The 27,786-nt window shown below is 40.9% G+C and overlaps 1 protein-coding gene and 1 long non-coding RNA gene across 4 annotated transcripts in view; one reads left to right on the top strand and one right to left on the bottom strand.

Moving 5' to 3' along the window:
- The first annotated feature begins 3,762 nt into the window (after window positions 1–3,762).
- Window positions 3,763–17,952, top strand: LOC136103635 (uncharacterized). 2 transcript variants are annotated; one of them, XR_011739816.1, is made up of 5 exons: window positions 3,763–4,614; window positions 5,221–5,382; window positions 6,729–6,845; window positions 8,768–12,797; window positions 16,294–17,952. It is a non-coding gene; the product is annotated as an uncharacterized lncRNA (long non-coding RNA). The 2 variants fall into 2 exon arrangements; XR_010651652.2 differs by having other exon boundaries at window positions 3,764–4,610.
- The window catches only part of ST6GALNAC5 (ST6 N-acetylgalactosaminide alpha-2,6-sialyltransferase 5), a 72,701-nt gene continuing 49,635 nt past the window's right edge, over window positions 4,721–27,786 (bottom strand). Inside the window, exons 3-5 of one of the 2 annotated variants that reach the window (XM_065841910.2) lie at window positions 18,338–18,747; window positions 14,201–14,308; window positions 4,721–7,043 (exon numbers count right to left, since the gene is read on the bottom strand). In XM_065841910.2, the coding sequence (XP_065697982.2) occupies window positions 6,812–7,043; window positions 14,201–14,308; window positions 18,338–18,747 (750 nt within the window). In that variant the 3' untranslated portion in view covers window positions 4,721–6,811. Of the gene's footprint in view, window positions 7,044–10,932; window positions 11,283–14,200; window positions 14,309–18,337; window positions 18,748–27,786 lie in introns of those variants that run through there. The other variant, XM_071810560.1, reaches the window with a different exon arrangement.

The raw sequence follows: 27,786 nt of genomic DNA on the forward strand, positions 1-27,786 counted from the left end.
TGTCTGTAAATGCATTGTGGTTTGTTTATTTCTTTATTGAAGGCTGGTAATCTTTGCATTTTCCCTGAGAGCCCTTCAAACTCAGTTTGGGATCCAGGCTCTGGGAACCAGCCAGGTCATTCTCACTCACAGACCATTTGTGTTTTGCAGGCCAAACAATGGCCTTGTGCAGTACAAATGTTTTCCCCATTTTACAAGGATGATCCAGAAAACATGTCAGAGGGCAGTTTCTTGGTGCTTCTTTGCATAGAAACTTCTAGAGCAGAATTAGATTTCTGTATCTTTTTGAGTCTGCACAGATAGGTCTGTGAACTAAACATCCCCATGCTGGCAAAACTTTGTACATTCATGTCTGCACCATGTACTATGTAACTGCATTGACAGGTCTTTCAATGGGTTTTATAGGCATTGTTTGGAGCACTTGTGGATGATAAAAATATAAGTCAGTCGTGTGATTTCAGTTTTTCGGCTGTTTTTCAGGATCACTTGTTGGAAATTCATTACTATTATTGACCTGAAGAAATGGTAAGTTAACAGTGGGGTCATACTCACACATTCTCTCATGTCTCGGCATTTCATTTGGTTTTTGAAACCTCTACGCAATGCTGTGTATAATACATTTGAGAACGCTGTTCTGCGTGACCATGCTACGCTTCTGTAACAGCCTGAAAAGCGAGATTGTCACAATAATCGGTGAAAAAACCTGAGCAGTGATGAGAAATCAGTGTTTCGTTAGTGTACGCCAGAGAAATCTTTTAATATTGATGTGACTGTCACCACGAAATGCTCCCTTCTTAGCATAAGCGAAGATCATAGACTCCAAAAGTATCTTTACAAATATCGTTATCAAAAGTGTATTCTCTTCTAGAGAGTGGACTTGGGTTTTGGCTTGTGGTTAGTGGTGGGCTTTATTTGTTTGTTATTGGTTTGTTTGGTTTTTGTTTTGCTTTGGTTTTCACTCTTTTTCCCACCCTGAAGACTGGTCTTGCGTTATTGATTACAGAAAAGCAAATGTGATCTGGTTCTAATTCCGTTGCTGAGTGTCTGCAAACTGAGCCTATTTTCATCTGTTTCAGCAGTCAGGGATTTCCACTCTCTGGTACCACATCCACAAAACGTACTGTGAGTGAACGGATCTCGTGGTCTCAGGTGCCTTCAGATGGGCATCACTGCTAAAGCAGGGCTGAGTTGCATGTAGCACTAAATCAATGATTTGTGAGGGACTGAAGACCAGATTCAGCTGTGAATGTATCACGGGTGGAGAGGATTTACGAAGTGACATGGACAGGGAGGTGTTCTGCTGTATTCAACACGTAAGAGAGATCTGAAGGAGTGGCCATCACACTGAGGCAGCCCAGGTCTGCAGCCCTGATACCAACAGCATGTCATACAAGGCTTTTTTTGAAGCTTGAGAGCTGCTTCTTTCTCTTTGATGGATCCTTAGAGGGAAAGGAATAAAAAGAGGTGTCTGGTCTGAAGACTTCCAAAACCTGAGCTAATTACCCCTTCAGTATAGATGGGTAAATGAGATGCTGCCAGTTGCTGGTAAATAGATTTGATTTGTTACTTTGTTTTGTTGTGAACTGAAAAGCTTCTACAAGTTCAGGATTATTTGGACTTGATAAAAATAGAGGAAGTAGAATGCGATTGGCCAAGTGGGAATGGTATATTTCATGGAGTCTGCAGCATTTGGAGAGATGACAACCTTTTGGTATATGATACAATTTGGGAACAAAGATTTAAGGTGTCAGAAATCTCAGTGTCCCTGTGTACAGATCTTCCAGCTCTGTCAGTGTCGCAGAGCTGTGTGTCACCTGGTAGATTTTTATCACGCTTCCAGACTAATTCACCTTTGGACAAGCATGAAATATTTCACCCTCAAGATTAATCTTTCTGTAAAATTATGACCTACAGAATATAGCCGTGTATATAATGAAAGTGTCTTCCCAACCATCACTTCAACACTTCTGCACAATAAGAGCATAATAGTTTTTGCATTTTTTGAGTGGTGACAGACAAAGCCAAACAAACTACCCACCGGGAAATGTGTTTCTCATGGAAGGCTTGTCTGTAGTTCACTGTCTTTCTGTCTTCCCCATTTCTGGAGACAACACTCGGTCGAAGTGCTCCACAGCGAGCAAAGGCGCTGTGTGCTGATGATCTGCTGAGTAGTTTCCATGGCTTGGTCTGGTGTTGGACAGAAAACACAAGGCAGTGTCTCCCATGTGTGCTGTGACAGCTGTGAGCCCCCCGGCTGCCACCCCGGGAAGGCCCCGCAGAGGGGACGGAGACGCCGCCTCACAGCCCGTGTCCGCACGCCTGTGTTTGCCACGCAGCCTCCTCTACAGTCAGCCCTGACAAGTCACCAGCTCTGTTTCCACTCTGATGCTGGAACTCCGTCCTCACGGTGGTCAAAGGGTATCATTTGACATTTCATGTTTTGTTGTAATAGTCAGAGTAGAAAACATTTACCAATCTAGTGATTTTAATGGTATTTAGCATAAGCAGAGCCATTTTACAGCCAATCTATAAAACATCCTTTGACTTTTATACTTTTCTGCCTCAGTACAGAGGAATTTCTCACCATCTTAGACTCTTGCCTTTTCGTATTTCCTATTTTTTTAAAAAAAGAGATTGTCTTCCATTTTTTTTCCCCCTTCTTCTCCTTCTAAAATCTTATACATGTCATATGGGCTTGCAGGAGGCAGCTGGACACTGAGAAGTGATCAGTATTAACTGATGCACCATACCTGTAAGGTTTCTGTACTTTTCCCGTGCACCCTTCTCTTCTGCGCTACATGTTGTTGTCTTACCAGCACTCTTTCACTGTTTAACTGTTTCTTTCCTCGTGTTTTGTTTATCCCTCAGCTATGTTTTTAATTGAGCACGATATTCCATCTCCTTGCGTCAAATAAAATAACTTTCATTAGTCAGAGGTGACTTGCAGAATTTTTTAAGAGTTTTCGTGGCACACGTGATAGATTTGTAGAATATTGAAACTTCTGCGGGACAACTGTTGCTATTGAGCCACAATGTTCCACTGTCAGCTCCGGCCTTTGATCTTCGTATTCCAGGGGAGCACCGCTAGACAGTTCAAACTGTGTTTTATTCCTTACTCTTTAGATTGCCCTCACCCCATCTCCCAATGTTCTTCCAGCTACATTTATATTATTGTGTCCTTGCCTCCCTAAGAGATATTTTGGGTAAAAATCAGTTTCCTGTGAAGTTTCCTTGAGAAATACTGCAGGACAAGACCCAGGTAAGCACCTCCTGCACGACCGTATCAATTTATGCTTCTGGTTTTGTGTTTGTATATATAATACCTGAAATTGCCATTGAGTGTTCTGCTGTCCAGAGCCAGGAGTAAGCTGTTTGTTGGCAGGCCTGAATCTCTGCCTAAATCTAGTGCCAAGGCTGTAACTTGCTGAGTTTCTTAGCCTCCCCTTTCCTATTTGTGGGTAAGGAATAAACAGTATTAACTTGTCTGAGGTGCTTCAACACTTTGCATGGAAGATTCTCTCACAGTGCGTGGTGGTTTTGCTTTGTATTGTCACGCTGTCAGCTGGGCATCTCGCAACCATTGTGCCAAAATAACAGAAACCAACGGTCGCATTTTTCTCTTCTAGGTGCAGAGAGATTTCCTTTATCACTCTCAATTGCAGTTGCGCGTTTCACGGCGTAAGAGCTGCGGTTCTCCAAGATGAAAAATAGCTACTCTGATGAAGCCAAGCGTGAACACATAAGGTATGCAAGGAGTTCAGAACTAAAGTAACATAGATCTTAAAACTGCTGATGTGTGTGAACGCTGTTTTGCAACACTTTTTAATATGTGAAATGATGTGCACTGAAGATCGTGAATCAATCAAAATATAGTGAAAAGTGTAAGATGACAGCATAAACCAGAGAATGGCAGCCGTGCCTACCTGTACTATGGATCTCCGGTCTGACAGCATTGGCTATCATAAATCTGTTTGGTTTATAACTAAGCCATAAAACCTCACTTCAAGCAGAAATGTAGCAGGATATGCTGTAGTTCGAAAATTGTGCTTTTGTAGAAAAATACATTAGTAATTTGGAAATTAAAATTGCAGCACTTTAAAAATTATTTACATTACTTTTGCACTCTTGTAACTTGTGCTTTTGGACTGGATTTATATTCCACATAAATCTGCATGATCAATCCTATTTAAAACTCACTGCTTCCTTGGCTTAATCAAATTCCTTTTGCAGTGAGTTTTATATACGCAGCTGTGAATTACTCTTCGAAAATATTCCTTCACACTTTTTGTAATTAAATTGGGGAACTTGCTGAAACTTCATAGGACGTTGATGAGACTAAAGTGAGTCTTGTGTTTGTTTTGTTTAAAAGACTGGATGTGTGTTAGGGTGATAAGAACACGTAGTTATTAACAGGAACTGAAGAAGGAATATTTACAATCCTTAGCTTCGCTCTGTTAGGACAGTTAATGTCAGTTTATCCCATGTTTCTTTTTTGCATTGTTAATGCTTCATCTGATCCACTTGGTATTGACCAGTCTTGCAGACAGGAACCAAGCACATGGAGCACAAGAGAGTCTGGCAAGTCCCTGTGTTTCTTCTCAACGCTAAAAGTAGGTCCGTGTAATGTATTTTTAAATGATCTGGTTTTAACAATAACATAACTAAACATTTAGAATAAACATCCTGCAGCCCTCGATTAATGGAAAAACTAAGAGCTCTATTTTAGAATGAAAAGATCTTTTTATTATTATATCACTATACAAAATAACAAAAGGGTGGTGGCATCAGAGGACCTACTGTGATCTGTGCCATCTCCTGCAGTCGCATTAGAAATGATCTGTAAATCAGTTTGACAGAGTTCATCAATTTGAGCAATATATGCTGGATACACACCCCAGGACACATGCCAAAAGGGATATTTGCATTTCCGCTAGTTCAAAATCCATTCTGTTCTTTGTAGGATGTTGTGAATTCAAGCAGAAGGAGTAAAACAGTCAGTGAAAGGGGGAAGAGTTAAACACCAGCTGACAAGAGACAGGTTACAAGCAATTGGCAATAGTAGAGCTTTGCATTCAGTGTGTATGCTGAGCGGTGTGTGCCAGGAAGGTAACTTTAAGGCAAAATAGGTCACAGTTTCTTGCTCTCTGGTAGTGGGGAGGGCTGCAGCAAGGTGAGTGGCTCTTGGGTCCAGGCAGGTAACACTGTTCTGCCCCCCAACAGGGCAGATCACTTTCTTTCCCCCAGAACTGGGTTATCTGTAGGACAGCTCCAGCTATTGCTATCCAGTTTTGGAAAGAGGAAGACCATGGGTTTTAAGTGAGTTTGGTGCCAGTTCTACGTATCACCTCTGAAGTTCAGCTTATTGGATTTAGACCTTTTAAGGTAATATCTTTGTTCTAGCTTTAGTATGCATCTAATGAGAGAGACCTTTTGTCACCTGAGGTATAATGTTTCATGCAATAGTTACTCCTACTGATTACTTCACAGAAACGAGAGATTCAATATTTTTGAGGCAAAAGGAAAAATAATACTGTTACTGAAATCTTCTTTATTCACAAGCCAAATGTAACCCGGTAGTTCACACTGTGAGGTTCCATATACAGCACTAGCACTGTGTGTCCCCTTGGTCAGCAGGGACTCGTCACGCACGTGTACTTCACCAAAAAACCGACGAGTGTTACTTTGCTCTTTTAAAGGGGATGATTTTGTACTCACGGAACTCTCCTCACATCCCAACTTCAATGCAGTCCAAAATCTCTGAGATCAGCGATGATCTCGGGACAGCGAAAGGCAGAGATTTTTGCAGGTGCAGCGTTGTGATCCTTTTGGCTGGTATGGCTGGTATTGTAGTACCTAGCAGTGTAACTTCTTGATTTCAGGAATTTGGTCGTGTTGTTTCAAGCAGCCGTTACCTGGTTTGTCGACTGTTGGCTCAGGAGCGTTGCTCCTTCAGCCTCTTGCAGGACCACAAAAGGCAGAGCAGCAACACAACCCTCCAGCCTTATGCTGTTCTCAGAATTGAAAGTATGCTGCTGGAGCCAGTGGCTTCTTTGGATAAACTTTGCCCTCCTTCCTCCCACCTCTTATTAGAAAACAGCAGCTTGATAGCACAGCAGCAAATGCACATTAATATCAAACAGAATTTTTCACTATCATTTTCATATTAACATGAGATGTCGGAATGTAAAGTTAGCTAGATCTGCACATGGGACCATTCTCGCTGTTAAAGGCTTTAGGCTGGAACAGCGCCCAAAATTTTTAAAAGAAATGTAACATTTCCAGATCAAATATTAATTACATGCTATATAGAATCATATTTTTCAAACGAGTTTTATAAATAAAAAGCTAGGCCTTTCAAACCATCAGCAATATTAATTTTGGATTTGAAAGATTATGAAAGATAAACAACCACATAACTGTGAATTAGAAAAATACTGGCCTAGGTTGCATAAAAACCTCCATTAAATAAATACCGTAAGTTTTCACTATGAAAATTCAGTGGCATTGTATTTTAAAAAACCACGATGAGTTAACCATCCATTAATGATACTCAAGTTTCTTCACAAATCACATACACATACAGGAAGTCGGGTGGCCCCAAAAGGCGATATACTGGATTAATACACAGTTTGACAGAAAGTACTCTCCATATGCTCTTCTCCTTCAGCAGAACTTCCTGACTGTTGCTGCAGTTGTCAGCTGCAAATCCCGTTTCTCTTCTCCTCTAGGCTGCCCCGCTGTCCCAGCAGGTCCAGCACCCCAAAGGCTGGCACAGTAGGTGACTGTGATTCCCGTCTTACGCATCCATCCCTCAGACCACCGGTTTAACCTCAGGGTGATTTACGGCGAGTGGTTCTGGTTTCCAGTCTGGTTGGAAAAAGTGAATGTTGAATGTCCGCGCCCAGTTCTCAAACACGCGTTTCTCTGTGATGAAACGATGGTGACTGCCCTTTCGTCCCCGCTCGTGGGAAAGGTACATTGTGCATTCATCAGGTCCCAAAGGTTCATAGTAATGATAAGGTACTGAAAGATGATTAGGATCCCTGTGGAAGTAAGAAAATAGATGGAAGCCCGAGATGTTCTTTTTTACTGATTAAAAAGATGCTATCTTTAATACGCTGATGAGCTTAAATCCACTTTTTCTCCCAGTTAACCCAAATTTCTAGGTTGCTGTATTTTTCTTGCATATTTAATAAATCAGCACAGGGCAAAGGTGTTTTCTTTGCTCTTTCTAATGCAATCCTTTAATCCCCTCCTCCCAGTTAAATAAAGGACAGCAATAGCTCAAAACCAAGGGAGAGTGCTGCAGGGCTATGTTACTACTCTGAAATTGGAAGCAAACTGGTTAAAAGAGATTTATATTTGGATTGTGGTTTGTAAGAAAGCATTGCAGAGGTATTTACCAAACTGGAGAAAGCAAGGGAAGAGGAGGCTAGAGGGGAGGTGGTTATCTGCGTCACATCAGCTCAGCTGGACTTTGCCAGCGCCCTGCTCGAGGTTTGGAGTGCACGACTTCAGCCAGCCTGGCTGCCAGGTCAGTGACACAGCTGCTGTTGCTGGGTTATAATCAAACATCTGATGCACAAATGAGTTCTTTTTGATGTTACAATGGCAATGTTCATGTATCTAAGCTAGAAATTACAACCATTCAACCATAGTATCCTTCTGACCTTGAGAGCCCATGGGCATTAACCAGCAGGAGATGCAGTACTTGTGGTGACACAGAGGATACTCTGAAGACCAATTAGTTATTTAGGATAAAGGAAATTTTAACAGTTCTAACCTCGGTGTTTTGATGTTACACTCTGTAAAAGACACGTGTATTATAATAAGCCATAGTGATTAATTGTCCTTTCGTTTTATTCTCTACATTAAGCCGTACCCATTATGTTTTAACTTTGGGCACAGGCATTGGGAGCTGACAAGAACTCACAGAGCTGTTTCTGTCATAAATTTGAAGAGAAAGGGCTGTCCCAGACAGAATAACCCAATTGTACCCACCTCCACAGCTGCTACCAACAGACTATTTTGTAGTGGCAGAAAAGTTAATCCAAATATGACCATTTAGTGAAGCCTTGGAACTGCTCTATATTAAACTGCAGTACAGAGCAAGAAATCTCATGCAGATTCAGAGCTGTCAGCTCTAATACAGAGTTGATTATTTTCATTTTGAAGAGCTAATATTTAAGCTCAGTTTCAATTGAATGCATCCACAATCTGTCAGTATTCTGTCCTGGTCGTTATTTTTGCTGTGTAATTCTGTCACCTACACAACTCTGTAATTTTTCCTTGTTTTACCATTATCCATATTGGATATGCAGTAGTAATGCATGATATTGCTGCTGCTTTCCATTTGTACCCTAGATTAACGTTTTTAATTCAATCAATCTGGCTTCCTGGTAAAACAACAAGGTGATCAATCTTACAAAACCAGAATAACAATAAAGGTACATTTCGAGAATAAGATGGATTCTAAATTTACTGTATATATTCTCACTGGAATACATAAGAAAGTAAAAAGTGAAAAAATGTATTTGTAAAGTACAAAATACCCTTCATATAGAAATTTAATTTCTTTTAGCTAGAACTATTAGATCTCAATCTTCAATTAATTTTTCACATACTTTTTTGATACATTGGACAATTATTATACAAATATATTATACAAATCATATGTATGGTTACTGTAAATCCAACAAGATACATTTATGTGATTTGTGTTTTTCTGAAGAACTACTAAACAAATAGGCCTCTGTGTCTCATTTAGCCTGCTCTTCCTTTCTGCACTGAAGCTGGAAGTGGTCTCAAGGGTAAATCTGTGCTGCTTGGTGGATTAGTGAAGTTGAAATCGTTATCTCCAACAGACTTTGAACCAACGCAGTGGAAATCAGGTAACCACTGAGGGCCCAGTTCTGCCCTCACACCACCAGGTAGGTTTGGTTGGGATCCCCCCTCTGCTGCAGGAAATGATTCGCTGGATGTCTCTTCCCTATTCCTTTGCTGTACGCTGAAATTAGCAGTGGATGGTAATGACAACTTGAATAGGATTTCTCACAGAGGATCTAATAGGAATGCTGGTCAATTTTTTCCTCCACACAACCCCACAGTCTACAGATACAGGGGGTAGGTGGATCAGACGGAGAGATGAAAGAGAGAAGGCTTGATAATGGTCCTCCTTCTTCTCCATCACTCTGCTTAGTATTTATTTCAGGTTACACACTTCTGTTACCTCTTTGAAGCAACATTTCCAAGTCTGTACCTCTCAGTAAGTGCTTTATTTCTTACGTGACCAGGATTCTACCAGTGGAGATTCTAGCAATGGATTTCTTTTCTGTAGACAGGGATTCCACATTACATCAAAGGCTCTGAAGCTAACACCAGGTATCCTAAGTGGATGCTCTCAGCTCCAGCGTGTAATGAGGCACTGTAGTTTGTGCAAGGTCCCATCAGAAACAGCCCAGAAGCACCTGCTGCACAGGGCCGGCAGGTGGGAGGCACGGGAGTGCAGTCCAGGCACCCCGCTGGGTTCAGGCATCCCCTGGTGGGTGCTGCCAGGGCTTGTATGCAGGCTGCTGGCTGAACTGGGGGTGACTTCAATGCGAAAATGAAAATACTGGTGTCTTTAGACCTCTGCAGCAGACAGGCTTTGAGGCTAAATTCCAAATGTTACATTTGGGATTTAGGAACTGTGAAATGCAGTTAGATACCTAGAACCTTTTGTCTAAAGTCTTTCTCCTTTTGTAGGAGTTCTGGATTCCCCTAGATTGCATGCTAGTAAGGTCTGGATGTGAACTCTGGCTTGAGTAACTATACTGTAACCCAAATTAACTGTACTGTGTTATCTTCTAACTCTGCAATTAGCTTGTGTCACCAGCAAATGAAATGCATGAGTAATTTCTGTACGGAAATTGCTTGCCACCTCATTTATTAACATTAAAACAGATGCTGTTTTATCACTGCCTGATACTGGACATTAATCAGTATTTTGTCAGACTTCGCATGCATATTAATATTGCAGCTGGGCGGAATCTAGGAAAGTTCCTCTGTAAAATATGCTGTTCTTCTTGCCTAGGATCCTGCCAGCACCGCAACCCTCCAAGTGCTTGTACCCAATGTCAGTCATGTACTGTTTGCCACCTCAGTGCACATTTTCCCACAGATGGGATCCACCCACAGTGGAATCTGAAAATACAGCAAACTGGGTTTGCCTCAAAAGGAACAAGGCAGAAAAACAAGGCCATCCCATATCACATTCTGGCCAACCTCTTCCGTTCCAAATGAGGAGCCATTATAAATCAAACCACTAAAACTATATGTACTCACATGCTTTGTAAAATAACTCGTATTTTAGAAGGGTGAACAAAGTGTCATTAATATGTTGTGTGATGGGCAAGCTTCTATGAAGATTGCTGGATAATTTTTTGCCTTTCTGTTCTCAGGATCCTATGTCTTTCACCTCCGTACTAGCCCTGTTTTCCAAGTCATTTACACATTCTGTTTTTAAGTTATTCAGGTAATGAGGTGAGATCCAGGCATATGGACCAAAGGGCATGACTCTCCCGTACAGTCTGCAATACTGTGAGCACCCCTTCTTCCATCGAGCCCCTCATCTGCCCCAGGAAATGTAACTAGCAACAACTGCTGCTTTGCCCTTGATTTAAAGCAATTGAGAGGGAAAAGAGGGAGGTAAGAATACACTAGATTTAAAAGCTGTGCCCAAAGGAATAAATTAAAGGATTTCAAATGCCAATTTTCAGGCAAATTATCACAGATGGGGAATGGCCTGGCAGTCAAATGAGATTTTTCTAAGAAAATGATGTTACTCCATAATTGGAGCAAAAGTTATTCATATTAGTTTAAAAAAGGCTCAGAATTAAGCTGTAAGTTTCTGTGGGTTCCAGAAGGCCCATGAAGATGAATGGGGAGGTGGGGGGGTTAAAGATTGCTCTTCTCACTAACACCCTGAGTTTTCTTTGTGTGCGAGGTACCTGTGAGGAACCAGCCTCTCACTGCCACCAGGCCAGTTACTAAAACTGCATTAATGCTGCTCCGCATCCTTCCCAGCGAGGCTGCTGAGCAGCCACGCAGAACAGCAGCAGCACTGCAGGGCCGTCGGGAATTGCGGTGCCGTCATCTGCGCCCCCCAACCTGGCTGCTGACCTAGGGAGGCAAGAGGAAAGTCCTCCACGTCCCAGTTGAGAAGCGAGTCCTGTGCACACCGGGGAGCTCGCAGAGGGAATGCTGGCTTGCTCCAGGAAAGGCTGGGATTGCATCCCTGAGCACTGGAAAAAAATGTAGCAAGATGGCTTGTCTTGTGACAAAAGAGCGCGGGGTGCACACACTCTCCAAAATCTTTGCAATGTGTACGGAAGCACAAGCTTTCATCTTATTCTGCAATGTGCAAGTCAAATGTATTTAACAGCAGGAGAGCAATATCAAAGCCATCAACCCTTACTACAGCACAAGTCTGTAGCAAAGTAAAGGGATTCAATATTACATATAGCTTTGCTGTAAAGTACTAGAAATTTATACTAATCAGGTCACCAACTCCAGTTTAGCCATAAAAATCAATGTCCAGTGAAAGTAAATAGAAATGAAACTAAAACACATCGTTGCAATTAATAGTGACGAATCTTTTAGTCTGTACTCCAGACTCCTTCACTAGACTATTTCTCCTGCAAGGGTAGGAAGCAATTTGGTTAATGATCTTACGATAATAATTTGCAGCAGAATCAACAGTATGATATTCATGATACCTTTGAGATGTCCTTCACATTACAGATGTGATACTAATTTAGTTCCATGACAGTGATCACCGACACTTATTACTTACTCCACAAATTAATACTTAAAAAATAATGGGTAGCTGCTGAAGCTGTAAATTTGGTGATATTAATTCTGAATAGAACTAAAGAGAGGGTTTTTTTTGAATCTCAATGATTCTTTAGTTGTACAGCAAATGAAGTACCTATAACCATCTCACACACACCTGAGAGGTGTGTGGGTTTTTTTGTTGTTGTGGGGTTTGTTTGTTTGTTTGTTTTTTACTGATAGATTTGTATTTTGTCTGAAAACCAGGGAATATGGCTTAAAATGACAGAATCTTTCTTTCTTTCTTTCTGCTATTCAATTTTGTCGTCTTGTTTCTTTGAAAGGAAGACCAGAATTCTTAACGAGTGGCTGAAGAGCAAACCAGGAAGGTTAACTGTAATTTATGGCAAGAGCTTCCTTTTCATTCATCTTCATGCATAGTTTCTTCCAGGCACGGAAACTTTTCCCCTTGAATATCTGGGGAACAAACCTGCAGTAAAGACACTTCATATTCTTTTGATTAAGAAATGACCTTTTCCCTTTTTACAACCAGCTAAGTGTATCTTTAAGATTTTTTTTAATGCAGACCGTAAACATTATTACATCTATCAATGGCAGGATTGATTACAGCCTTTCTTGTGTTATAATTTAATATTATATCCATTTGATTTCAGTGTATCAATTCTATGAAAGCCTTTTATAAGGTCTCAGTGACCATTTTAGCCTCTTAAAAACACTTGTTTTTTTTAAAAATTAAAAGTATGTATCTAACCTAATCTGATTTTGCCTGAAATGTCAGGATTGAGCATTGCTTTGCAGTGAATTGCTGTCTTCTGTGTTTCTAGATCATCGGTTTATTTACGAATTACCTCCATGTGCCGTGGAATCCAGCCACTTCTGGAGTTGGACAGACCAGCTACTTAGAGAAGCTGAAGAAGTGTGTCTTGGCCAACTCAAATGACAGGGGAACTGAAATGCTTTCAAAGGTATTTATGTTGCCTGGAATATCTGATCTAGTTTGTTCTTTCCCTTGGAGAATTCATGATGAAATCTGGCAGTACATCAAAGCACTTATCACCAGTGTTTTGTTATAATTTGTAGAAATTCTCACAAAGTGGAATTTAGTGTTGACATTTTATATGGTGATTTCTTCAGGGATTTCTATTTTATGCCCAAGACAAATGCAGATTCCTAAATATTCCTTTTTGGTGCTTAAAAGAAAGTCAAAGCAGTCCTGGTCTTTGATAGATGAGCTAAGGTGTCACTGCAGCCTTGCTCCCCTAAGCCCTGAAAGGCATTTGACTAACTCGGGGAACCAGACTTCAGTGAGATCACTGCATTTGCAATAGAAAATTCAAGCAAGTGCTTCTTAGGGAAAGGGATTTGTGAGCAGGTGATGGAACGTTACACTAATGCCATCGTTCCAGACTGCCAGTACCAGCTCTGCGTGTTGCTGGGTCACCTCACAGTGCAAATGGGATCAGGACAAGGGCCAGAGTGCTCGGCCTGGTAATGGATGGACAGGTGATACTTAAGTCAGCATAAAGATTGCTGATGCAAAACAAATTTGTATGAATTTATGCGGGTTCAGTGTTTTAAATCATGTGGCTAACATTTCTGGTCCAGGACCACAAGTCCTGAAGATTGTTTCCCTCTGTCCGGGATCCATAGTGGGAAACCTTAACCAGCACCTTGGGTCTGAGTTCTGAATACAGCTGGGGGCACAACGCAGCCCTAAAATGTGCACAAGCTGTTACTTTACACAAGAGTGTGACGGGTCATGTAGCTTCCAGTGACAGAATCTGTGTGCTGCTGCCACCGTGGGTGACCCACACCCTGCGTGGCCAAACTGGGTGATTACAGGGCTGGTCATCTATTCTGCAGGTCCAAATTCTGGGGTTGTTTTTGGTGGGGATTATTTAGGAAGCTGATTTACTGGAAGATGAGCTTTCATGTGACAGAGGTAACAACAATCTTAATTTGAGTTGCATAGAAGGTTCAGTTCAGAAAACAGTCGCTGTGAGAACTACATGCCTCCATTAACCAGGAAGAAACTAAAAACAAATTAAAAGGAATGTTTTCAGTATTCCTTTCTTCAGATTAATTTCATGCCAATTATTGCATTACTTTTAGCTGATAAATATTCAGAGACTAAAGGAAACATACAAGATGGATTAATTCTCCCACACTACAAACAAAATTTTTAAATATTTTATGTAACATAATTAAATGCTGTTTGTTGTTTTCAGAATCAGATCTTGGGACATGTTCATTAATTGCTTTAAGAAGACTGAACACATGTTGCAGAGCAAAAAAACCTAAAAGATTCAGATACTTATCTGTAACATTCAACCCTGTTGGCTAATAACGGTTCCAAAATAAATCCTACCTGCAGAAATCCGGTGGCACCATGCCATAAACATTTATCCTGTCACAGAGCTCTAATGCGATAGTCATTGTGAACCAGCCCGTGCTAAGCCAAGTGTTGGATATCTTCCTGAAAGCAAAAACATAATTAAGTTTCTAGGCTGACAAATAATTCTGGAGATACTTGAAGCAATTTCTGGGCATTTCTTTCATTCTTGCGGAAGTTCTGAAAACTGGGCAACCAAGACTAGTTTGCTTGTTTATCCTTTAATGTTTTTCGCTAGGGTTTTCTGCCAGTGGACTAATTATGCAGAAACCACCCTTGCTGTAATTAATTTGGGGCACAGCAATGTTAATATTTAGCTGACCTTTTGGTAAAAGTTTACCTTAAGTGACTGAAACTTCATTCTGCTAGTAACCTATACACGTCTGTAATCACTCAATGGAGCATGCACACCAGGTGCTCAGGACGATGGCAGCAGTAATGTTTCCTCCTCCCAGCATTTGCTTGCCATTGCTCAGGTGTGTAAGAGCGAGGTACCAATGGTAACTGGTTGCCTGGCTCATGCACGCAAATCCCAGTGCTGTGTTAGTTCCCTGACTGTGCCGGGGAGAGCTGGCACAGCTTCACCTACAGGCGCAGGGGCAGAAGACTGAGAAATGCCTTGTACTACCAAGGTTTCTCACTTCCTCAGTAAATTAGACTATTGCAAAGCAAAAAGAAAAAGGTGGTGGTATCAGTGCTTGCTGCTTAAAGGGCACTTCTAAACATAAGGGAATTCTTTAACCAAAAATGCCTGAAGGATGCTGGGGAGCCTAGGTAATTTGTCCTGTCCTATGTGGGTAACCTGGTAATGTATGAACTCCCGAAAAGTACATTTTTACTGCTCCTGACATAAAGACTTTCAGGCTAAGCTAGCATTTGGAGAATTACATGGTTTAAGCATCTCATTAGTTCCAATTATGAGACCTTATTTATTTTCTGAATTTGCACTTAAGCTTGGGAGGTGGTGGTGTGATTTGTCACAATGTCATAGCTGGGTCATAATCTCAGCAGAGGCCTTCAGGCACTGCAACAATCCAAAACAGTAAATAATAATTTTGACTCAAAATCATTAGGAAAGGGAAATGTAGGGAAAAGCCTAAAAAACTCACTTTTCTCCCACTTGGGGGTTTCTGAACCTACTTGTCTGGGTAATTCAGGAACACGCTCAGGCTCAGAGTACTTTGGAGCCACAAGGCCACTGTTTTAGTGCCTACGACCTTGCATTCCAAAACGGAGGGAGCAGTTATATCGACCATGACCGAACTGACTGGGCTTTGCACAGGTCGGGCAACCTGGCTCCACTGTCTGCTGAGTTAGTTTTCTTTTGCTTACACACACTTATACTGTAACTTAGCGTTTTCCATTAATAGGAGAAGAAATTAATTTAAATAAAACTAGCTTAAAAGCTAAACAATGAAAGATTTAAAAACTTATTCAAGTGCCACTTTGGCCTCTTTAAATACCAAACAGGGTTACAGTGTCCTGTCTTTTCATAAAAGATCTGAACAAGGGTTCAACAAAAGAATACTGTTTTTATACCTAATCAGCTGTAATGAAAGAATATGAAGAACTGTCATGTGCTTATTAGGGGAAATTATCAGATACTCTTTTATACGATGAACTAACACACTGTGCTGATAATTCTGTAGTGCACACTAAATTACAATTAAAGGCCTTTCTGCTCCACCAAAATCTCATTTATAATCTCTATGGAAATACTCTTCCTGCAGTTATTTCATTTATGCTTCCTTTATCTAATTACTGTAATATTGGTTCTGAATCATATTTTCTTAATGTACCCTTATTCAATTATAAAGTTATTTTCAAGTACGGTTACTTTATAATACCAAGTATATTGCTCTGCAGCCTTTGTCATTCACCATGCTATTTAACTGACAATGTTTTCTGAAGGTTTCCCTTCATTTCAAAATCACCTTTTTTTTTTTTTTTTCTGAAAAGCACAATACCTCCAATTACCTTTTTTCTCAACATTTTCAATACAGAAATGAATGGTTTGATTATTGTAACCTTGCAATCAGGCTTCTCTCTCCCTCCTTTGTTTTTTGCAGGCACTAATGTCAAGAGCCCAGCAGAAACCTCCCAGGGAACAGCAGCATTCTGGGCTGTACAGTGTTCTGCTCCTACCCCCGTGGCTACATACATTTTCTTCCCTTACAAATTCCTTCCTACCTGTGTTTCTTTTCATCTTCACTCTCTTTTTCTGTGCTGCCTATTCATTTATTTTCATCTCCCTTTTTAATCTTCTTAGTTCTTCAAGTATGCTGGATGTGCCCTCTAAAAGGAGCAGTTCATACACAGCAGAGCCTGCAATTTCTTAAAAGCAACAGGACCTGTTCATGAGGCTGAATTTCGCTGGGATCCAAGTGCCCTCGATTTGCACTGTGAGTTCAGGGTGCCCGCGACTGAGTCCACTATAAACTTGTTATAATGTCATTAATGTCTCAGATGCCTTGAGACTGTTCCAGGAGCCGAGACTGAGCCTGCCTGTGCAGAAAAAGAAATGCTTTGCTCCCATGCACAGCTATAGGCTTCCTGCTCTGCATAGGAGATGCAGAACCAGAACGAGCAGCTTGCCCAAAACTACACAGCAAGTGACAGGAAAGGAATGGGACCCTGGCTCCCCATGGCAGAACTGGCCAGACAGAAGCAGAGTGGGTGAACTGTTCCTCAAAACTCGGGACTGGATGCGTGGTCTTACAATGGCAAAGTAATGCTGGGAAGGAGGTGGCTGTATGCATTCCGTGTGTGCAGGTCTGACCCGCAGGGCAGATGGTGGCCTATGGTACGGTGCAACTACAGCTGTGTTAACTATAATGCCTTTGTAAATACTGGGCATACAGATGATCCCTTGCACTTTTTTTGAAAGGTTCAAATGCTTAATTCCCATAGCTTCTAACCTTCTCACCCCTTGTTATCCTTCTCATTCTGGCACAGTCTGGCAGAGACTCACAAGCACTGATTTGAGGATGCAAAGGACCTTTAGTGGTAAGAAACTGACCAAGTTACTGTGGGCTCTACTGTTAGTGTGAGTTGGTCAAGAATTTAGATAGATACATAGTTTGATCCACAATAACTGAACAGAACTCTGCAAGGAAACCGTGTGTGGTATGACAGACGAAGACAGCAAATGCCAAGCAAAGACAGAGGCACCGTCAGCTACGAGGCTACAACAGATTCCTGTAACTCTGGTTCAACTTCATTGTGCAGCCCAGAAAAATAAAGTCTGTGCTCTTGCGTCCTCTTTGGTGTCTATGTATAAGTATTTGTGAAGTTAGATACAAAATTTCATACTGAATTACTGCACAATAAACCTAACTCTTCATTGGTACTTAAGTGGGGACCCTGTTACATTTTCACAGCAGTATCTTTAATACATTAAAAAAAAATAGGAGTTCATTTAAAATAAATCTATTTCTTGCTAGGAAGTCTTTGGTTTAAATGCCCATTTTTGAACATCATATGTGAAAATGCTGAAGTCCTCCAGTGGGTCACTTATTAAAAAATTGATTTGAAGATCAGCCTACAAATCATAAACAGGCTCATAAAGATGTAACTATCATAATAACTTTCCTTTTCCCAGTTGGAAATATAAGATCAACTGTTCTGAAGCACCTAACATATGACTAATGTGTATTTGTTTTACAAAAAGCTTTACAGCCACACTGTTCCAACAAGGCTTAAATTCAATAAACAGCTATTATAATTCACTGAACGATGGCACCTCCTCTATAAGAAAACATAACCTATCTGTTCTGATTTTTTTCAGAATTGGTTAAAAAAAAACCTTCCAGGTATATTACTCTAAAGTGAGATTTAAATAGCTCCTACCTCCTCAGCTATATAAACAGTACACCCAGATTCTGGTATTCTAACTTGATGAGGCAATACTCCACACAAATTATTTTGATGCGTATTTTTTGCCTATGTTATGAGTGATGTTATTTGGCCTGTCATACCACATTACAGCTCAGGAGGCAGAGGATTTAATGGGTTTGAGGGTCCCTCTGAGCAGATCTGCAATTGGTGTATATAAACTACATGATTTTACTACTGTATGGCACCCCCCCCAAATGTATCCACATAAGTTCTTACCTGTCTTTCCCAGTTTCCCGTTTAAAAAGGTCATCAAATTGAAGCATCTTGTGGCGAGAAATCATATATGCTTTTAACTGAGGCAGTATCTGATTCATCAGCTGCAGGTTATTATACACCAAGCCTTTGCCATCTCTCCTCATGTAGCTGCTGGGGCCCCAGAAGATAAACACAGCACCGTGGCTCATATTTAAGAGTTCATTGCGATTCCGCAAAATCCTCTGAATACTGGAGTGTGCAATGACTCGAACACTCGTTTTGTTTCCAACATCTTTTCCGTACCCTCGAGTAGGTGCATCGTTCATTCGTATTACACACTCGGTCTCGTCGATTCTGTCACCTTGTTTACTTCCCAGAAGGTGTCCAGAGCTGGTTACCAACGCACAACTCTTGCAGTGCATTTTTAAAGGCTGCAAAGACAGACATGCTTCAAAATTAGCCATAAACATCTTCCCTTTCACTACATGATAACTGTATTTTACGTGAACACGGCGTATTTTACAGCAAAAATCTCAAGAGGACTTCACATGAATCTCACCCAGCACTCTTCCCAAGTGACTTGGGAAGCATTACCTGTAGATTTTGTAACGGGGAAAATGTGGTATAGGTGTATAGCCCTTGAAGTTCCCCTGTGGAGTTAAGGCCACTGTTTAAATCCTCCTTTCCACTGCTGTGCCATATACAGTAATCACAACAGCTTCTATACTTTTCCCAGCTGCACAGGATTGTACTTCTTCCATGTGCCATAAATGAGCTATAATTAGAGTATTTTTGAGTCCTCCTCTTCCAGTTTTTTTCAGCAAATAATAAATTGTTAAAGTCCTCACAAGCACAAGTGTGAACAGCTTTTCAACACTGGGGTCTGGACATTTTGCTAAAGAGAGTTACACCTTGGTCCAGTCCTTCCACACCATGACCACTGCAATGCTCCTGTACCTCCTCTGTGGTGCAACAGTCCGAGCTGGTCATTACCATCTGCGTGTATTTCACGTGACACTGAGCTGGAGCACTGAACTTTTTCTAGCTTGTCAGGTCACATTTAAAAGTGACACAGTAAAATGGAACAGGAGGTGCCTATACAGCGAGTGTCTGACCTAATGGAATCAGGAGAGTAAAACAAGCTTTCATGAAAATGAAAATGCATTATAAATCACATTACTGATGTATGCCGCCAATATAGATATGAATAAGAGAAGTATGTAAGTGTATCTGCTGCTCAGTGTGAGAACTAAAAAGGGGCAGAGGTCAACAGTATCCCCCAAGTGCTGCTTTCTAACAAGAAGACAATTAATTGAAGGTAAAGACTGACTGAAGGTATGCCTTGGTGGCCTTCCATGAAACAGTGTCTTGCAGTATTTAAGCCCAGTAACATCAGGTTACAGAACAGAGTACGTATCTTACTGTTTCTTTGGGAAAAAAAAAAAAAAAAGAAAAAAATATTTTAAAAGGCAGACAGACTGAACTGTGGTTGCTCACCAGTCTGAGTGTCCTGGGAAGGCCATTCTGGTTCATGATCATTTGGATCTACTGATCTTCCTCCCTAAGGATGTCCACCAGAATTTGATTTTCATCCTTAACCATAAGGAGTGGCACTCCAATACCTTCCTGGTGAGTAAGAGGCGTGGTGGATTCCAAAGGCCCCACATCAGACTCACCATGCTGAAAGGAGTCATCTCCTGCCCTGTGGCACTGGCCCTGTATTGTACCAAGGAGGTGACAGTATTCATTGGCTCCAAAAAAACAATCACTAGCAACCAAACCGTCTTTGACAACGAAGGCCTCGGCAGCTCAAGATCAACCCCGTGGCTCTGCACAGCAGCTCCTTGTTCATGCCATTCCAAACACAGGTGGGTTTATCAGCACTGACAAGAAGTTATGGTGACGTATAATTACAATTAGTATCAGCTGCATGTATGTAGGAATCAAATGATCAAATCAGTGTGCTGTGATGCACAGCTGAAAACTCTAAAGCTGAAAAGAAAACATAACCCAAGTCTGAGATAATCTCAGTCCCCATTTGAAAATGCATTGGCCCCTAGCATTTGAAGGGGGTGTTTTACTCAAGTAATTAGTTTTTAATTCTGAAGGTAATAAGTGTTTGCAGTCTGAGCTTATGTTCTATGAGAACAGCTAATGAATGATGAAGTGCTTTTTAATTAAAGACAAAGTAACTAAACCATACAATTTGCGTTATGGTACAATCAGTAAACTTTGTATCTCCACCTTCCCCAAACAACAGTCCATTTTCTTTCACATATACAGACTGTAATCCAGAGCTAATGATATGGGTAGAAATGTTCATGCCTTTGTGAGCCAAGGTTCCTAATGCAGTATTTACATGCATTTTCCTTTAAGCTTTCATCTGCCACTTTGATGAATTACCCAGCAAAAGGCTCTAAGGTGAACTAACCGCTCCACCATCATGCTTGGGAAAGCAAGATGAAGTGCTAATGAGGTTAAAGGAAATGTAGTGAGCACCAACGTTAACTCACACGGGTTTGAGTATCCACATAGCAAGACATTTTCACCTAAACAATCACTGCTGGTTTCTGGCCTACTGAGCTACAACTTTCTTGTTTCTTTTAAAAGTCTGCCAGAGAATCCATGAATTGTTAGGAAACAAGGCTGACCATCAGCAGAGCTGTGGAAATTTGGAGCGAGGGAGGATGTCAATGTTTGCTAGATGATAAACTTTAACACCCCACAAAACATCTGTCCCAGATCTTGTTTGAAAACTGTTCCTTCTGGGAAAAAGTCTTTAGACTGAAACATTCGGCTATTGCCTAGCTACTTCTTGAATGATGCATGGGGGCTGAGCTCACATAGCTGCTCCAGGCAAGTCATTTTCGCTCACCTCACTCAGATTCTTTCAGCCAAGATCTACAAAACTCGCACCTAAAAACTGTCAGAGGCATTCACAGCCACCAGCCACAACATTCTCCTACCAGCTGTTTATAATGCTCTGACAATACTGAAAGCAAGGAGGGGGGGAAAAGCTATTGGCTGTAATATCATCTCATTGGGAGGCAGCGGTAGCACCAGAAATGTCATCTACTTAAGCAATAATAATGGAGGCACAAGGCAGTTCTTTGGGATTGATGACCAGCGGGGAAGAGTTGATGGCCTGAAAATAACCAGGGGCCATTAAGCCAGAAGAACATTAACTCTACAGAAAACTCTCTGTTACGGTAATTATTACAGTGATATTTGGACAAAGAGAAAGCAGACCCATGACACGAGTTATATTTTGTGTAGGCGATGCAACCCTTACTTCATCAGCCTTGCTTCAAAATGCCCAGGAAAGGGATGGGGCGAGAGGTAGGTAAGTTTTATGGCATCTGTATTAATTACCTTGAAATATATCACACATGTAAAAGCTGCTGACGTAACAGTACCTATTGTCAAAAAGCAGCCACATTCTCACGCGTACCTGACAGGGCACTTAGTGAGCAAGCCAAGTATCAGCTATATAAATTGGCCAAACTACCTCCCAGTTTCAGTCACCTAAATATATAATACATATGGAGAGAGAGAGAGAAAAGAGGTTACAAGACATCAAGCTAGAACCCCAGAAGATTGCAAAACGTACTGGAACTCTTCCAGGATGGCCGGACTATCCCAAGGGAATGACGGGAGCCGGGGAACCCTGCTGGGATCTGGTAAACCCCGTAACAGCCCCTGGGTGGCCATAACAAGTGCAACCCTGCGCTGCACCAGGTGTCCTGGGCCACACTGACCCCTGGCAACTGTCACGTCCACAGATTAGAGCCCAGTTAGTCCTGTTGCTACATCACATACCTCTGGATTTGTTTAGTACTAACGGACAAACACAAACAAGAAACAATGCCGCAGTTCTTTCTGTATTTCGCAATTTGAGGCAATCTGCTCTGTTATTGACTTTAAAATCTATGTTGTCCAATGATAGAAAAATGTTATTTTCAGACACTTTATTGCTTGAAAAAAGAAATCAATGGAAAAATGTTATTCCCGATTCAAAATATGTTACTCTTAGATAAAATTATTTTCTTTGTGATGAAATCAAATGGTCTTTTTTTCTTATAGTAGTCTTTTGATTTTAAAGCCCAGATTTAGAAAACAAAGCGATTCCTTTCAGTAAAATCAGAACAGTGGAAAACACACTTTTTCCTATAACAAGTACTTAATGACCGGCTTTCAAGACCCCTGGGTTCAGATCGCTCCATTATCAGTAGTATAAAAGTTTCCCTTCTATAAATAAAAAAATAAGAGCATTTTACCTTGGCAATGATGACCTGGCCAACAAAACACAACAAAACCAAAGCCAAACAAATAAATCTTCTGGACCGAAGAACACCTCATTACTGAGTCCAACAGGAAAAGTCAACCTGTCAGTTCATCAACACCACCATTTCCTCAGAGATCATCTGGAAATACCACAGATAAGTTCAAAGTGTATTGGGAGCGAGCAAGAGAGACCAAAAAAGGTTAAAGACTATCCGAATTCCTTTTGGATGAGTGACCTTTAACTGAGCACTTGAGACTCCAAGTGCAAAATATCAATAAAGTACTTGACAGCCATGTTTTTCTCTTGCACTATAACAGCCCTACAGCACGATGTTAGTCAGCACCAGTGTGCTTATCTTCTGTCTCATCCAGAATGAAAAGCTATAGGGTTTCTTCAGTCTATATTAACTCTCCGAACTGTATTACTGAACCAACAAACGCCCCTGCAAGAGCTCCCAAACTGACTGCTGAAGTAAAAGCAGTGGTAGAAATGAGAAGACTGATGTACAGGAAAGTAAAACTGTTTCCATTTTCAATTGAATTAATTCAGTATAGGGCTATATTAATGGTTAAAAAAGCACATATAAGCACTACAAGAAACAGTTGTACTGGTTCAGGAGAAAGCGAGCTAGTCTAGCTTTCTCTTTTTGTTAATAAAGTAGATAATTTCATTGGCAGGAGTTTCACATCTTCCCTACCCAGTGCCCGTTGTGCCTGGCCTAAGCCCAACAGCCTAGCTGGCGACACTCACTGAACGGTACCTCCGTATCTGCTTTTTATGTTCCTTGCTTCACGCACAGGACTTAATCAGCATTTCTTATGTGATGTTAATGAACCCTGTGTTCACCTCATGTTCAATGTAATTTATTACTCATGGCTTGTTCTTGATTGCTGGGTCACCAGCCACCGGCAACAACACTCATTAATGCATTTCCAGGAATACAATATTTTGTCCTGGCAGCTTTAGTTCTAACTTTTTACTTTCTCGTTGCCTTGAGCAGCGCTGAGGTTTCTCACGAGCTGCTGGCTCAGGACCATGGCTTCACTAGGCTGGCTGCACCTTCCCAGTCCTCCTGTCCCAGAGGCTTTGAGGACAATCCCGCTGTCACAACGGCACCCCAACCTCTGCAGAAGCTCCGGGCATCCCCATCATATGGCTGCACCAGCTCTTGTGAGCCCATCACTCAGCACTGCTCAAGGCACAAAGCTTCTCTTGCCATTATACCCATCCCTCATGAGCAAGCTATACATATTGTTTCTCTTTTTCCTAGAGGACTGATGACTGTAAGGCCAAATCTGCTTTTCTTTGAGAAATTCCCAACAATAACCTGAAAGTAGAATAGAAACCCTAAAGCTTCACATTTGCGTAGTAACTTGTGTAAGTCAATGCAGCAAGCTGGGGGCTCGGGCTGCCTCGTTAGTGGGGTACAGCTGTGCACTTCAGAAGTGATTTCCACAATGCAAGCGCTCAGGGAGACGTTATCCTGTGAAAATAATGCGAGTCCCCTGATAATTTTTGCTTTGTTATATATTGATGTTGGAACAGTGCTTTCATAATGATATGAAAAGAATCAAGAATGAAAAAACCATACAAGCACAAAGAGTTTTGCTTTGGTATTTTTCAAGTCCCATCCACTTGACACACTATGAAATGATGCTCTTAAACTGAACAATAATTCAGATGCATATTGGGATATTTTAGGTAACACTTCTGTGCATAAAAAGCTGGAACAAAAACCAGACTGAAACACTCAAAATGCTCTGAACTTCAACCATCTTCCACTTGCTGCGGCACATGCCCCTTTCAAGTCTCTGGGAGTTTTGATTTTGTGGTGCCAAGTACTGATCTAAGAGATCATTTTGCTTTGACCGTGACATTTTCACACGTATATTCAGATAGGGAGTGTAGCTAAATTTCTCCAGTCTGTATGGCAGCTCAGACTTTCCCCTCAAGTTTCATACATTTTCATTCTTTAACACTGATGCTAGTAGGTACGGAGAGCTCCTAAAGAAGGGGGAAGAAATCCTCTGAGCAAATACATTCATAACTTTTATTGAACTAGACTTCTGGAACATTAAAGAATCTGCCATGAAAACAAACTGCATTATCCACTGAACTAAAGGCACTGATTGCCTTGCAAACTGCATCGCGGTGACTGATATCACACAAGTAAACAGAAAGGGTGAGGAGATACCACTTGCCCAACATTGTTAATCCTTATGCAAATCCAAATAACAAGCATTTGCGGCAAAACTTTGCAATTCAAAAAAGGTCTGGCGAGTCTGTTCATAAAGATAAATGCATGTCTGTTCAAAAAAGATAAAAGATAAAACAAATGAATTTCTTACTACTTCGCTTTGTTTCTCGGGCTGTGGAGCCTGAATATGCAAATGTTGTGGAAACATTAGCATCTTCATCTCCCATTGATTCTTCAGTGTTCCTTATATAACTGGACTCTTCCTTCAGGTATTTGGTGAGTAGAAACAGTGAAACAAGCACACTTCAGCAAATGCATTCATCACACCAGTGAGCACAGTGCCCCAGGTTTTATTCTTCCAAGGAATGGAATATTTTTGTTTTCCATTCTATACTGATGGGCATCTGCAAAACCTGTAGTAACGAAATAATTCTATTTTCAAAAGGTCCTTAGGCATTTCTAATTCCATTTCAAAACATGAGGCTATATTATGAGAAGAAAAAATAGAAAACCAAATGCACTCCATAAAGCTTTCACTGGGATAATTTTCTTAGAAAAAGTACCGTTAAGCACATTAGTCAATGAAGAGTCTTCTGCTTGTGTGAAGTGTTTTCTGGCACATTAACTCTTTTTCAGAGGACTGCCTGCTAGTTACAGCTTCCATTAGATTAATTAAAATATGGCTCCTCTCACTGGAAAGAAAAGGCACGAGTTTGGTTACAGGACATCGATCACCTACAGAAGCTGAGCCCTTTCTAGCTACATAAAATACAAGCAGCAGCACAGGAGACTGAACAACAAGATAACTTTTAGTACACGGAGCGCATTTCTCTTCCTATTTGGAAGCACGATTACCAGGTGCTGATGTTTTCCCCTAAGCCACCTGAAGTGAATATAAGGTGCAACCTTGCAAATTGTCAGCACATATAAAGCTAAGATTTAGAGAGTAGTTTCTATCCTGCATCCTATAAACGTGTCCCACGAGGAAGATTAGTATCAATCATAGGCTTATTGGAGAGGGAGATGGGATACAACGATAACCTGAAGCTATCAACTAGAGTAATGGTCTAAGAAGAAAAAGCAATCAGAGAAAGAAAAGAATATCCTCTGTGAAAGACAGAACTGGAAAATCAGGCAGGAATGTATCATGTTGATGAACATGAGCTGCTATACAAGAGAGAGAATCATATGAACAATACACAGGCTCTAAAGAAATGGTTATTGCCTAATGTTTATCTTAAAAGGAGTGCAAATAGACATCCATATTACATCAAACTCTTTTACTTTTGTTCTGCAGTACTTGCACTAAAATGCAATAAAGCCACGAGCATGGTGTCTTAACTACGCAAATTGTTATCACTCCAGTGCCAGAAAAACAGGAATTACTTCAACAGTCTACAGAAAAGCTATTGGACAGTCTGGAGTTTTGCTTCAAAAAGTTTTCACATCAACTCTTCTCATCTGCTTTGGCACGTTCTGTCAATTCTTTCCAGTTTAAACACTTAATGGAAATACGCCCTCAGCTGCTCTCTGCATCTGTCATGGCTGTGCAAGACTTTGTTTGAGCTTCAAGTTTTACAGGGTCACTTTTTTTAATCTAACCCAACTTTGAAGCTAAGCATCGCTGATCCTTACGTTCCGTGCTTAAATCTTCAAATTCAAGCACTTGTTTCCTTCTGTGACACTATTTGGCTCAGCCAAACACACCTAAACTCTCACTACAACTATTATTGCTGCAAGGCACTAACAGGATAGCGACTGCAAGGACGCGGGCAAGTCTTTCCAGCCACATCCAGTTTTAACAGAACCCCAACACAGCACACAGGGGCCGTAGGACAGGCCACGGTAGTTTAAGGCCAAATGTCTGATTACAAAGTTACTGAGCCCATAGAGAATTTTCTCTGTATTTTTTCTTGTATTTCTCTATCTGGTTGAAGCGGACCGAAATAAAAAAATAAAGCTCCTCATTCCTTTGAAAGGTCTTTGTTCAAAAATCTTCATTTCAAAAAACTGTCAAAAACGTTCAGCCTCACAACGTTCTCTAAGGCCTTCCAATTTTCATGTGGCCAGCTCCATGTAGCCTTCATCAGCTTATTTTATATTAACTCAGACTGCTCTGTAAGCTCTTACTTCTGTCCCTCTGAGTTAACGGCACATCAAAAATTAGGGAATGAAAGCAGATTTATTTTTTCAGTAGATACTGCAATACTGCATCTGAGTTTAAAATGTTTCTCTGAGGATCCATCGGGTTCAACAATACACAAAGCTGTTCCACCTCTACAGCAGGATCCCAAGGTAGCCTCCAAAATCACTGGCGTATTGACACTAAAGACAGACGCTGGAAACAGGCAGCAAAACTGGTCAAAACATCCCTTTCATTCAACAGCTACAGGATGCAGAAAGTCACTTGGAATTTTGCCCATGCACATACGCAAGAGAAGAAAAAGAAAGTGTATTTTGGGCAAAAATACTTCATTATTCAGTTTTGGACCAAAACCAGATGAAGACAAAACATCTTGAAAACAGATGTTTAAAATCTGTATCTAAATCTCCAACTGTGTATCACTATAATTTCAACTGGTTTGGGATTACAACTCAATTTGAAAAATAATCCTTTTAATTCAGTGGTCAGCTCTGTGAGCTTTTTTGGGTTTTTTTAAACTCTCAAACATTCCAAAATAGTTTACTATTATCACAGTCCTGACCAGGAACCAAACATAAACAAAGAAACACGTCTGATCAGGATGTTTGAGTCTATTTGTCAACGCACAGGTTAATATGAAATTCAGCACTCAGTGGGTGGAAACATTCAGCACTGAAATGCCCCTGGCACCAAGGCTTAATTAGACAGTCAAGTACAAGAGATGGCAACGCCGCGGCATCGCTTCTCCAAAGAGATGCCCTTCAATTTATAGCAGAACGTCCATCTTCTCAATAAGTTAGGGGTAAATAAGTTCAGGTGAAAAGGACGAGGTTAACTGGAATCTC

Source organism: Patagioenas fasciata, chromosome 6 (assembly GCF_037038585.1).
Source record: "Patagioenas fasciata isolate bPatFas1 chromosome 6, bPatFas1.hap1, whole genome shotgun sequence".
NCBI lineage: Eukaryota > Metazoa > Chordata > Aves > Columbiformes > Columbidae > Patagioenas > Patagioenas fasciata.